General features: G+C 35.0%; 1 protein-coding gene and 1 long non-coding RNA gene across 3 annotated transcripts; one reads left to right on the top strand and one right to left on the bottom strand.

Annotated features, from left to right (window-relative positions):
- Positions 1 to 1,231: 1,231 nt before the first annotated feature.
- On the bottom strand, positions 1,232 to 4,784 carry LOC111996669 (uncharacterized). The gene is made up of 3 exons (XR_002881273.2): positions 4,496 to 4,784; positions 3,594 to 3,807; positions 1,232 to 1,526 (listed from the first exon to the last, which is right to left on the bottom strand). It is a non-coding gene; the product is annotated as an uncharacterized LOC111996669 (long non-coding RNA).
- Positions 4,785 to 10,197: 5,413 nt separating this feature from the next.
- Positions 10,198 to 13,802, top strand: LOC111996665 (uncharacterized). Of its 2 annotated transcripts, none has more exons than XM_024028657.2 (7): positions 10,198 to 10,693; positions 10,973 to 11,129; positions 11,735 to 12,073; positions 12,177 to 12,223; positions 12,492 to 12,554; positions 13,162 to 13,292; positions 13,599 to 13,802. In XM_024028657.2, exons 2-6 carry the CDS (start codon positions 11,027 to 11,029, stop codon positions 13,189 to 13,191), a joined length of 582 nt encoding a protein of 193 aa, XP_023884425.2. In that variant the 5' UTR covers positions 10,198 to 10,693; positions 10,973 to 11,026; the 3' UTR covers positions 13,192 to 13,292; positions 13,599 to 13,802. The 2 variants fall into 2 exon arrangements, with proteins under 2 accessions (XP_023884425.2, XP_065629677.1); XM_065773605.1 differs by lacking the exon at positions 10,198 to 10,693 and adding an exon at positions 10,761 to 10,834.
- Positions 13,803 to 14,057: the final 255 nt, after the last annotated feature.

Below are 14,057 nucleotides of genomic sequence, written 5' to 3'. Positions count from 1 at the left end.
TCAGGTGTCAAGAATATCGAGGAATAAGGAACAGTTCGAAGCACAGAACTCAATCGATCAATAAGTATCGAGAAGTATCGAGGAGATAGGAACTTTCTCGATCAATCATCAGGGTCGAAGAGTGTCGAGATTGCGATAAGAAAAAGGCCTGAGATGCTCGACAGATAACCAGGTATCGAGGAGTGTCGAGGAGGTGTCGAGACAGGTGAAAAAGCAGTTTTTCGAGAAAAGAAAACATAGACATGAATGCAATCCAACATACACCTCAACCAAAGATCCACTCACATATAAAGCTCTCAAAATCATCCTCAACAAAAATTTAAGCTCATGATCCTCAAAAACACACATACACCCAAACAAGTCTAAACCAATTTATTTTCAAAAACAGTAAGACAATTTAGTGAGCATGCATTAGCACATGTAAAACCTTGTGATGGCCAAATCACATTGTACCTGCACATGTATCAAAAGTATTAAAGAATATTGCGTTTGTGTGTGAAAAATATCGCAAGATTGCATATGTGTATACATGTTATGATGATCTGAGATATGATTTTCTTGGGATCCGTGAATATGTTTTTGGGCCTTCTTTTCTCCAAACTCTAAACATATAAAAGGATTATTTTAAGAGCCGTCAAGTGTGACACAAGTTGCAAAAGTATTGAGCAATCTCTGTTCAAGCAAATTGTGATCAAAGACGAAGTTCTTGACCTAGTTCATCTTCTCTGAAGAAGTTGCTATATTTTTGCACCATAGGGTTTTGTGACCAAGCATCTTCCTGATCTTCATCGTGTAGGATGAACTGAAGAACTTTGCAGCCAACCTTTCTTCCTTAAGTTGGTGTTTCGAAGTCACGTACTGGGATCCGCGCATTAGTTAGTCACGTACTTGGGAGCCGTGCATCAAAGGTGGGAACTGTCGTTACAGATCAAGTCCAATTGGGTATTGGGGTAAGGGTTCAACTGTAGGTTGGTAAGGTACTTGGGATTCCTTTACTTGTAACCGCTTGATTTGATAATAGTGGAGTTTCGGGAGTGGTGACTTGAAAATCACCCGGTGGGGTTTTTGCTGCGAGGTTTTTTCCCATTCGTAAATAAATCACCGTGTCATTTAATTTCCGCTGCATATTTAGTTATTTGGTGATTTGTTTGTGCTTCCACATATTTACATGTTAAATTGATTAATTAATAACTTGGCTAATTAATTAATTGGTTTAATCACAAAGGGTCATTCAGATTGTGGCCTATCAGTAAATGTCACTGTTTACTCTCCAAACAGTACAAAAATTTAGAGAGGCTGCTAGAGATGCTCTAAGGACAAAGTTTACATGCAAACCCATTTGGAGGACTTCCTTCAAACCAGGTTAGGTGGCAGCTTTAGATAATGACAAGTGTTCTGGTCATGTGCGAAACTTGGCTCAAATTGTGTCCTCTCATCATTTATTCCCATCTCAGCTACATGTTCTTTCTGTCAACGCATTGTTCCCATTCGACCACTCTCTAGTCTCTGTCGACTCCCTCCAGATTCTAGGGACATGGATAAGTGGGTTGATGTGATAAGTTTTGTTCAAAATGATGTGGTGTGATAATAGATACATGGATGAAATCAACAAAGAAAAAAAACCCCTATCATTACATCACATCACATAATAAATTACTAAAACTCAACCAAAATCAATAAAGAAAAGAAAACTCTAGTATCCTTTATTGCTATTTGTAGTAAGTTAAAAGAAACACAAGAAATTTAGTGGATATTTTTCAAAATTGTTATTTGTGGAACCCAATAAACTTGGTTGTTTCCTAGAAATAAGTTTGTAGAAACCTATTAGCAACTTGTGTATGGGTACAAATATTGTTTAAGGATAACATTCAATTGTACCTCCAAGTCAATCATAATTTCTGTTTGCTTATTGTATTCATTTTGTTTTTTCATTATTACTCCTTGATTTGGTGAAATCCCCAACATAATTAAGATACATATTTCATCAAAGCCATCAATTAGAGTTACCAAAAAAAAAAATACCATAATGTTAATGGTAATTATAACAAGAAGTTTTTAGATTTTGACAAAAAAATACCATAATATGACTGGTAACTATAACATTAATAACAAAGGAAGTCCTACGATGGAAGAATCTCACATATCGATGCTGTGATATTGTTTTAAACCACTTTCATCTTAGGTTCATCTAAAGAAGAGATCATATGTGTCATTTCATCATAATAACCTTACTCGCTACTTTCACATGTGTTCCGTCTAGAAAGCCCTCGTCCAATATCGCTATCTTCATGTGCTCTAATAAAATTATGAACCATTGTAGTAATAATAATGCGTTCTTCAATTCGTATATCATAGTTGGACATCTCTCTCAAAATTCTCCATCTATTCTTCCAACACCAAAAGTTCACTCTATGACCCGATTGCATATCAGGAAGACTCAACACCATTCCCATTACTGTTTGTACCTCAATAGTTGTTGCAGAAGTAAATGCTATAGGATTACTTACACTTTTACTTTCAATGATGACATCTGTCATGCTCTTCAAAGAGTCAGACATTTCTTGTACAGCTGAACACTTTATACCACGTTTCTTGTGAATTCCTTTGAAGAGTCAGAAATTTCTTGCCAAGCCTTTTCCCTTATTACTTTTTGGTCCTACTCTTGACAATAATGGTCATTCAACAAATTCTTCACTATCAACGTCCACAGGGGACTCACGTCGAGGGTCAACAAATTCTTCACTATCAGAAGAGTCCCCAGAACCTTCGATGCTTTCCTTTGGTATTTGACTATTTGGGGTCTATGCATTTTTTCTAGTTGTAATAGTGCCTTCAAACATGATTTCCATAACTCTTGCATTCAGAACCCCTTTTGTATGAAGCGTTTTTGCACTTGAACATTCCTACATGTTTACAAACAATAGTTATGGTACTATTTCTTAGTTGTAGAAAATTGAGGTTGTTAACATTCTCTAAAGTAAACTAACCTTAAACTTTTTTTCCCACCATTCATTAGTTGCATCAATTTTTACAGTGTCAGGATCATAACCCAACCTGGTCTCATGCTCAAAAAGCTGCTTCCATACCTTTCTCAGATGATCTCATTTGTTTTTAGTTTAGACCTAATTCACCACTTTGTTGATCAGCCTCAACTATTTTATCACTTCGTCATACCCTTCCTTTCTTAAATATCCTCCACTCCTATTGCCTACTAGGACTTGAGCAGCACATAAATCACAAAGGGCTTTTAGTTCTATTGGATCTTTCCAATATGTTTGATCATCTTTTTGTTCAACATCCTTCAATTTCCCCTTAACCATTTTGACTATAAATAAATTCTGTACTTATAAGCATCCTTTCATATAAATCACATGCTAAAAAATTACAAATATAAAACACAAACACCTTTTAAGCCATATTCCATTAAACGTTCCTCATTAGAATCTCATCATTGTGTGTAAATTTTCATTAATGCACATTCATTTAAATAAAATACAACTACCATTGTGTACATAAAGACATGCAAAAAACAAGAGTAACAATTTAACAAAGTCATAATTGTGTAATTGTTAAGATCATCATGAAAGAGTTACCTACTATGAAGCTATTCCTGCTGTTGTGTGAAACTGTTGTCGCTGTTGTGAGGACTGTGGAGCTGTTCCTACTACTGTGGAGCTGTTATTGCTTTAGTATGGATTGTGGAGCTAGACTATGGAGTTGTTACTAGTTTAGTATGGATTGTGGTCTTCCTTATGAACTGAGTTTAAGGGATGAAAAATCTATGGGCTCTTCACAAGACCAACGAAACTACATAGAAAGAACATGGCATATTCAACTTTTTTTTTTCTAGGGAAGTAAATGTATTAAAGATGAAAACAACTATACAAGAGCAGAGGAAGATACCCCAAGAAAGCATCAATTATACCAAAATAAACAAATGAAAAACACCCTAGGAAAGCATCAATTATACTAGAAAAAACAAATGAAAAATACCTTGCATAGCTGACACAACATACCAGAAAACACACACACACACACACACACATACTACTAGAATTGGAATATAAAACACTTTGGCTCAAAGGATGTTTGTGTTCATAATGGTAAGCTCATTGCAGAAGAAGGTCTTTTTTTTGTATACTCAAGAATGATGAAAGATACGGAGCAATGGTTTGTAGGAAAGTGAAGTGCTCTCTCCTCATTGGAATTCTATGCAATAGATGGAATATCCCTTTTCCTTTCTTTGATGTGAGTAAATTTCTTTTTTCTTAGACACACACAGAGGAAGAGAAACAAGTGCACTTTCTGTTCATCGTAATAAACTAATAAATCACTATATTTGATATTCATAATTATCAAAGCATACCCATTATAATCATCAAAGAATACCCAAAAATTTGATCTCTATTCTTTAACAAACCCTAAAAATTCAGCCACACCCAACAAAAGGGAAAAACATTAATAAATTTTTTAAAAAAAAATTTAAATAACTCACCGACACATCAGCTCATCTCCCTTATAATGGCTACATCATCTTTGTCTTTCTCGATCTCTCACAGTCTTTTCCAATCACTATATCACTATTAGGGGTTTGTCCAAATAAAGGAAGAAAAGAGTGACAGATTTGAAGCAGATATTTGGGTTGTTGGTGGGTAGATATAAAATTGAAGAGCATTAAAGAAAAAGGAGTTGTGGCATTAATGAGGAGAGAGTCGGGTTGTGGGAATTGAAGAGGAGATCTTCTTTGCAAATTCGCACGACTGGGCTGAAGGGAAAGGGAAAAATTCAAAATATTATAGTTGCTAAATGGTACCGTATTGGGCAAAACTCTCGAAAATATGCTAGCTTTTTTACACAGGGAATGGGCCTACATTAACAGTGAAAAGGGACCCACTTGATGCTAAAAAATAAGCTAAACGCAGAATAAGCTCAGTAAATCTCTAATGCCAAATGCACACTTAGTTTCTTCAACTCATTAGTTTAAAAGTTTAGAAAGAAAATTTCATGCTAGTGTTGCTGCCAATTGATTAGACTGAAACCATAAAGCCCAATGTATCATAGTGGTGATCAAATGTTCGTGAATGGGTGATGTATGAAGAGTTCATAAATTCTAAAATTGTTTTAAGTCACAACAATAAGTTCAGCTATTAGGTACTATCTATGGTAAAGGTTTTGAACTAGGTTTATAAACTTCTCTTTTATAGTAAATTACCTTAATTGGGGTGAGTGGGTCACCCTTGTAGTGGATTTTTCTTTAAAGTTGTTCTACATCTGTTTTTCACTTTGTTATCATATTCGTTATGTTTTCTCTTTAATGCTTTCTTTGCTTGCTTTATAGATTTGATGACTATTAGTTTCATTCATTAAATCATTAAAATTGTGGCCACATGCTTGAATTAATTGATTATAATAAGTTAATTCATTGTATAATCATTTTATTGTTTTAGGGTTAAAATTGTACAACACGGTCATTTTTAGGTTTTGGAGGTATTTGGTCATTTTTTAGGTTCCAGGGGTATTTTGGACATTTTAGAGGTTTTATGGGGTATTTTGCTCATTTTAGATATTTTGGAGGTATTTTGGTCACTTTAGTGGGTTTTGAGTATATTTGGTGATTTTAGAGGTAAGATTTTGGCTATATTTTGGTCATTTTAGTGGTTTTTGAGTATATTTGGAAATTTTATAGATATCGGGGGTATTTTTGTCATTTTAGAGATTTATGGGTATTTTGCACATTTTAAATATTTTTGCGATATTTTGCTCATTTTAAAGATTTTGAGGATAATTTTGGATCTCCAAGGGTATATTGATAATTTTGGAAGTGTAGGGGTATTTGGGTCATTTTAGATGGTATTTTGGTAATTTTGGTGGTCAAGATAGTATTCAAGTAGTTTTAGAGGTATTTGAGTCATATTGGATTAAATGAATGGGTTACTAATTAAATTGGTTGAGTTGGTAATGGATAATTAATTTATATATAAACAGATCATAAATGGATAAGTAGGTAATTACACATCCAACTCATTTATGACCTAACCAGCCTATTTGCCAACCCTTAGAGCATTCACAATGGGAATTGTAAATGCCATATGTTAGCAATATTTAGCATCAAGTCTCATAAGTACTCAACAACTGGCTTGCTAAACTTGTAAAATTGTAACAAAATTTACAATACTGCTACAATATCGTCTTACTTTTATGACGATATTGTAGCATCTTGGATAAATATTTTATTATTTGTTTTCTCTCTCAGCCATTCAATTCTCTTTTTTTTTTTTTTTTTTTTTTTTTAAGGCTACTATATGACTAAATAGTCATTTAGCAACAAAAACTTAAAACACACTACAACAAAGATGATAAAGCAAAATTATTTTGAGTGATAATTACAGTTAGCTGCTAGAAAAGCTAAATGGTATAAGCAAAGAATATTTTTTTTAGTCCTGGACGATCACTTCTCACTCCCACACGCGTATATTTTTTTTCTCTCTTTCTCTTTTCTTTCTCCTCTCTCACTTCTCTGTATTCTCTCCTCTCGGCTCTGGCTCCAGCCCATGTGAAATCGAATTGTGGGCATCAACATTGAGGTGAGATTGGATTCATGGGCATCGACGTGGAGGTTGGATTCTTGGGCATTGGAGGTGAGATCAGATTTGTGGGTTTGGGTTGCCACTTTTATGATTTGTGAGGTGAGATCGGATTGTCAGTTTTGTGATTTGTGGCTTGTGGCTTGTTGGGATTTGGTATGGTGGGTGGGTCTCAGGTGGTATGGCCGTGGGTTTCATGGGTTGCAGATGGGTGTGGCCGTGGGTCTCAGGTCTGTTTGGAATGGGTCACAGAGGGTTCACGGTGGTTGAGGTTTTGTGGATTTTTTTTGCCACCAGTGGTGGTGGTTGGCAGTGGCTAGTTGCAAGTTGCTGGGGTTGATAGCAAAGACTCTTCTTTGTCGAGTTTGGTTGCTACCCACTGGATGTGGTTTTTTTTTTTTTGGTGGTTATGATTTAAAGGATGTAGTTTTTGGTGGTTCTGATTGTTAGGGATGTGGTTTTGGGTAGTTCTGATTTGGAGGGATATATTATTTATTATGTTGTTTATCTCTATATATTAATTAAGAAGATATTAAGAAGGTTCAGAAAGTTAATTATGATTAAATAAAAAGTCAAAAATACGCCTAATTTAATTAAATAATCTTTATTCTTAAAAAATAAAAATGAGGTTAAAATTGTAATTCAANCTCTTTTTTTTTTTTTTTCTTTTTTTTCCTCTTTCCTCTAATTCTATCTCTGTCTTCATCCTCACTCCCTCTCTCACATCTCTTTGTCTTCTTCTTTTAAGCATGCCGCTGAAGCTGGGTTGGAGGTTGGCGTGGCACAGCGTAGAGATCGGCGTACACTTAGTTCTCTTCTTTTTCTTCTTCTTTTTTCCCCCTCTCCTCTGATTCTATCTTTGTCTTCATCCTCACTCCTTTTCTCACATCTCTATCTTCTTCTTTTAAGCATGCCACCGGAGCTGGGTTGGAAGTTGGCGTGGGCACGACATGGAGATCGGCGTGGGCATGGCATGGCATGTGGCGTGGTGAGACCGGCGTCGTGTGCCTCGTGTTGGTGTGTGAATTTCGGGTGGGTTTTGGGTTTGATTTTCAGTGCCTCACGGTGGTAATGGGTTTGATTTCTGGGGGGTATTGATGTGAATTTTTCTTAATTTTTTGTGGGTTTCTGTCCATGGTGGTGGTGGGTGTGTTGTTGCCGTGGTGGATTTTTCTTTGATTTTTTTTTTTTTTGGTGTTGTTGCTATGGTGGTGGTGGATTTTTATTGATTTTTTGTGTTGTTGTGTTTCTGTGGTGGTAGATTATTTGTGTTGTTGTGGATGTTTTTTTTTTTTTTTTTTTTTTTTTTTTTTTTTTTTTTTATGCTGCTGTGGTGGTGGTGGATTATTTGATTTCTTTGATTTTTTGTGTTTTTGTGGGTTTCTTGTGGCAGAGGTGGTGGTGATGGGTTTTTTAGCATCGGTAGTGGTGGGTTTCTTGTGACAGAGGTGGTGGTGACAGGTGGTTGAAAAGGAGATGGTGAGGAAAAGATAAACAGATTAATGGTGGAGAATGAAGTAAGACAGATTAGATTATATTATTTTATTAGGTAGTATATATTATTTTAATAAGTTGAATAGGAAAATAAAAGTTGAGATATTGAGTGTATTGTAAAATAGTATGATATAACTGATAAAATGGCTTTTTTAGATAGTAAAATAGAATAGGATAGCATTTCCCATTGTGAATGCTCTTGGAGCACTCACAATAAGGCTACTATATGACTAAATAGTCATTTAGCAACCAAAACACTTAAAACACACTACAACAAAGATGATAAAGCAAAATTATTTTGAGTGATAATTACAGTTAGCTGCTAGAGAAGCTAAATGGTATAAGCAAAGAATATTTTTTTTAGTCCTGGACGATCACTTCTCACTCCCACACGCGTATATTTCTTTCTCTCTTCTCTTTTCTTTCTCCTCTCTCACTTCTCTTGTATTCTCTCCTCTCGGCTCTGGCTCCAGCCCATGTGAAATCGAATTGTGGGCATCAACATTGAGGTGAGATTGGATTCATGGGCATCGACGTGGAGGTTGGATTCTTGGGCATTGGAGGTGAGATCAGATTTGTGGGGTTTGGGTTGCCACTTTTATGATTTGTGAGGTGAGATCGGATTGTCAGTTTTGTGATTTGTGGCTTGTGGCTTGTTGGGATTTGGTATGGTGGGTGGGTCTCAGGTGGTATGGCCGTGGGTTTCATGGGTTGCAGATGGGTGTGGCCGTGGGTCTCAGGTCTGTTTGGAATGGGTCACAGAGGGTTCACGGTGGTTGAGGTTTTGTGGATTTTTTTTGCCACCAGTGGTGGTGGTTGGCAGTGGCTAGTTGCAAGTTGCTGGGGTTGATAGCAAAGACTCTTCTTTGTCGAGTTTGGTTGCTACCCACTGGATGTGGTTTTTTTTTTTATTCAAAAAAATTAAAAAAAAAAAAAAAACTACCAGAGAAATTTTTATCCTAAAAATTAAGACACTCTCTATTTAAATATGAGAAATGATATGTTTACAATATTTTCACAACATTTTTATAATAAATCCTAAGTGGCAAGTTGTTATTGGTTGTTATTGTTGAGACAAAAAAGTAATTTTAGTGTTAGGTTCAAATTTGAACTAATAACAACTAACCACCCATGATTTGTTATGAAAATATTGTGAGGATGTTGTGGACGTAGCACTTTTCTTTAAATATATCTTAAGCACATTTGATACTTTTTTTTCCTAAAAACTAACACATATTAAACCTAGCCATTTACTCCGTTTCAATTCCTAAATTTTAATTTCTTAGAGTACATTTGGTACGTTGTAATAGTTCATGTAATGGAATAGTTATTCATGTGTAATATCAATTCAGTCATTTGGTTGCATCTTTATTACATGGATTAATTATTACATTAGAATAACTATTTTTTAAATTGAAGAATAGCTATTTCTCTTTAAAATGGATGTAATAGCTATTCCTTAGTGTATATAATAGGTTTTAAAATTAATATATTTCCATAAAATATAAAGTTTCCTTATATATCATCTTTTACAAGTTTTTCATATGTAATAACCAAATTTATGAATAGTAATAGTTATTCCATTACAATGTCTTCTATTTCCAGTTATAAAGATTACTATTCCTAATGTAATCTACATTCACTGTACCAAACGTACCCTTAAAAATTCTTTCATGTATAACCACACTAACAATAAATAAATTCTAATTGAAAATTTTCATTAATATTATTTTAATGTGATGAACCTTTGATGTTTTGCTGTGAAGTGAGTTTGACAATACACAAAGGGACAGTTAATTTTATCAACCAAAAAAAAAAAGAGTTTGTTTGAATTTTGTTTGACAAAAGGGCTCCAAAACGTTAAAACGGTAGTACAGAATTTCATTTTGTGTTTGTTAGTGTGGATATGGATATCACTTATTTTGTTAAAAATTAGAAAAAAAAAAATTAAAATTACTGTTTACACCAAAAATACTATTTTTTTTTTGTCTATTTGCGTTGTTCATGTCCCATGAAAGTGTAACAGGTGCTGGTAAAAAAAAAAAAAAAAAAAGGGGAAAAACGCTTCTGCGTGAAAATGAAACACTCTCCAATAGTGTCTGAAGATGAATATACGCTTCTATCCTAAAAAAACTTTTGATTAAAAAGGAGAGTTTGTTTGAATTAGGTTTGACAAAACGACTCCAAAACAAACGGCAGGAGTGGACATCATTTTGTTTTGGGTTTGTTTAGTGTGTGAAGAGGAATTTACGCTTCTATCTTTAAAAACTTATGATTTAATAAGCGAAAGGGCTGGGACAGTTTCGTCTATCTAATCTCTTTGTTTGCTTTAGACGTGTTTTGTCAGAGAGTGAGAGTGAGTCTGTTCATTTTCCCTCTAGTGCAGACTGCGGAATGCGGATTTGAATTTGAAAGAGAGACGGAGGGAAGCAGATCAATTGCCGGATCGGATACTTCGGCAGAAATTCAGTGCCGATTGCAGACACTTTATTTGAGGAATTTGGGTTTGATTATCATACATTTATTCCCACTAATAACACCGAGAGAGAGAGAGAGAGGGAGGGAAAGGGACGAAATTCAAGGATTGCTTTACGAAGTGTCCCATTTTATTCAAGGTTAGCATTCAAACCCTTCAATTTAATGTTCTGATTTTGATCTTGATATTTATCTTCTATATTCTCATCTTTGGTATTTTCGATTGAAGATTATTTTGAAAAACAATTGAAATTTCAGTCGTGTGTTAGTTCTTGAATCAGGTTACTTATTTCACATTTGCCACTTAAAATTAGGGTTCCATGTTAACTTAAACTAACATTTTGCAAAATTGAAAAAAAAATGCTAATTATTTTCAGTTTATTTACAATTTTACATTAACAGATCACTCTGGTTTGCAGAAAATTAAAAAATAAGAATAGCCGTTTGGTTGAGATAGAATTTTTCTTGTGAAAATGGCAAGGCGAAGAGCCAAGAAAACCGTTAAGAAAGTGGAGTCGTCACCTGTGAATGATGAAAACGACGTCGTTGAAAATGAGGCCCAATTTGACAAAGAAGGTATGATTTTCCCTTGCCCCTTTGATTATGTGCTTGCTGGCACAAATTAGGCTTGGAGATGCTAACTCTTAAATTGCACTATATCAAGGCATTGTTCAAAATTATGTGTTAACTCTATCAAAAGAACGTAATGAGTTTCAACTCAAATTTTTGTGCCGGATCATTCGTGTGGATCAACCCTGCGTGTGTTATGTGTAATACATAACATGGTTTTCGTGTTTGGATGATACATTTTAGACTATGTTGATGCTATTGCTATTTCTTAAAATGATATCCCCGTTAGCCAAGCATGCCGAATTCATTTGTTTTATTTGAAAATGGAGAAGCTTCCTTTTACTTCTGTTCTTTTTGAAACACCATGCTTTTGATTTTTTTCATTTTCTCCAGGAAACAATATTCTTATGTCTTGTCTGTCGTACTTTACCAGCTAATCAGCTGTGTTTGCATGTGTGCATGTGTGTATTTGAATCATGATATGAATTTAAGGACGCATTTTTTATTGAACTTTTGATTCATGGTGTGTAATTTATTGGAGTGATTGTAGAATTGTTTCTCAATTTGTTACCTTTCTTTTATTTTTTTGTCATTTTTCCCCTTATAAACAGTTGAGCGACAGAGTGGTGCTATTAGGGCTATTCGTGATGTGGAGATTGAGCATTTGTTGACTGAATTGCGTTTGCTTCGCTCATATTTCAGCAAGGAACAACTACAAACCCCCACAATGCAATTTTTTAAAGAAAATCTTCCAAACCTTTCAGTTGTTGGAACTGAAGGAAACAAACAATTTGAAGTTCAATGGGATGATAAGGAAAGTAAGGTATCCATGAACCATGCTGATGAAAGAGACATACATTCTTCTCTTCTGCGCCAGTTGTCCATGGTTTATCCTGACTGCCCTGCAACTGTTGCATCTTTGGGTGGCTTTGAGTTTTCTAGCAAAGCAGGTATCAACAAATTTCTGATATTTTGATGAATAAAAATTGACATTTGAGTTTTTTTTTTTTTAATCATTGATTGTATCTCACAAGAGTGCTTGATTGGTGGCAGTGAAAACAAGCTATCTAGGTGCTGGTAATCTGCAAATAAATGACTTTGTATGTTCTCTAACTTTTTATGTTATTGCAAACAAGGGTTTCTGGATAAAACTCTTCCTAACCGAAAAAATAAAGGATGATCTCAACTTTCATTTGAGTTTGTTTAATTGCATTGAAATGTCCTTTTCTTTTGCACCTCATGTGATTAACTCATTAAAGCATGGTTTGAGCCAAAATCCAAAGACCCTTTGACACACACACACACACACACACACGTACACTTCAGTCCCTTTCTCTTGTTATTCTGATTGAAATTTCCATTTTGTAGGGTTTGGAGGAGCCATCAGAAACTCAGATACTCGGGATGCAAGATGGTCTTCAAACTCCTGGGGTTTGTCTCTTCTTATTTATTTTTCATATTTAATTTTTTATGAAACTTCAATGTTATTAAAATGTAACTAATCCAATATCTTGGTAAGTTTTAGTTAGTAACCAAATTCTTGTTTCATTTGTTGAAACAAGTAGAAGGGAAAAAATGTTTACTGAATTGCACAATTCATCAATATGCTATAGTCCAAGTTCAGGACCTTGAAGAAGTTTTCAGCTGATGCAAATAAGTGCCTACAATGACCAGTGCGCCCTAGATGCTCCAATGAATTTGTACATATGGGTAGATGGGCTTGCTTATCCTTTGACAAGCCCCTCTAAGGATAAGCAATGTGCCTGCAATTCATTCGTTAAGGGAGAAAATATAAGCATAAGCAGCTAGTGATTGCAATTGAGTGAACCATAAAAGCATGCTAACTTTCAAGTTTGTTAGAAGAGTGCGTATCAGCTAGGAGTTTCAAGGGTTTTGGAGAGGGAAGGAGGGGGGTGGGGGGGAGGTGGGAACAACTTATGGTTGATGACTTCCCTGATACTGTGAGATTTCTCATGGGAGGTGTTAGATGGTTATCAAATGGGCATGACTTGATGTGACATCTGAATAATTTTTGCAGGTGAGTAGCCAAAGGCTGTCTGTTGGATGACACCCAAAACATTGAGGCTGCCTAAGCCTGGTGAGATGCTTTTATCCGTACATGGCTCACCCTTGGAGTCTACAAAGAAGACAATATGGAAGCCATACATGGTATGAAGAGTATCTATATCTTCTCTTGTTCATGTTGTCAACACTGCATTGAGGGGGCATGCTTGCTATATTGGTTTTTTTTTTTTTTTTTTTGAATATAAGTAGCTTGCTATATTCATATTGTTAAGAAAGTGGAATACCAAATTCACCTTGCTGTTTACATCCTCTACTGTTATGGAGATTTGTTCCCTTATAAATGGGATTGAATGGGCTAATTTTATGCATTTTAGGGGAACAATGTTTCTTAAACTTTGATTATTATCTTAGTTTTGTTCTGATGTGTAAATTGAATCAATTGATGTGCAGAGTCAGAAGAGGATTGAGCTGGCTTCAATTTTACCAGCAACGTGTTTCAAATAGATGCAAATACTAGCAGTTTCTAGTCCATTAGAATGTTTCTCTTTCACTGTACCAATGACTATTGTAAGTACTGAAATTGTTCTTATATTATATGCACTGTTACCTTTGCAATGATATTCAAGTTAAAATACTTAGCATTTCTTATTCTTATTGGTCTGTGTAATTCTTCTTTATTTGCTCTAATAATCACATGGAACAATGCTACTCCAATCCGCTGATCATATAGTGGGGTCCTGATGAGATTTGCCTATTTTTGATGTTGAATTAAATTCAAGGTAGCATTTTAGTGGGTTTCATATTATGTTTGCTTGGCTTTGGGTTTATGAGATTCAGTATGCTCATGGTCCAATTTTCTAGAATTTATGTCTAAAATTCTGTCGGACAAAGTTTAGCTACAAAATTGTT

This window comes from Quercus suber, unplaced genomic scaffold, assembly GCF_002906115.3.
Source record: "Quercus suber isolate HL8 unplaced genomic scaffold, Cork oak 2.0 scaffold_77, whole genome shotgun sequence".
Lineage (NCBI taxonomy): Eukaryota > Viridiplantae > Streptophyta > Magnoliopsida > Fagales > Fagaceae > Quercus > Quercus suber.
Note: the sequence above shows the minus strand (reverse complement) of the source record. Positions and strands in the feature narration are given on the sequence as shown.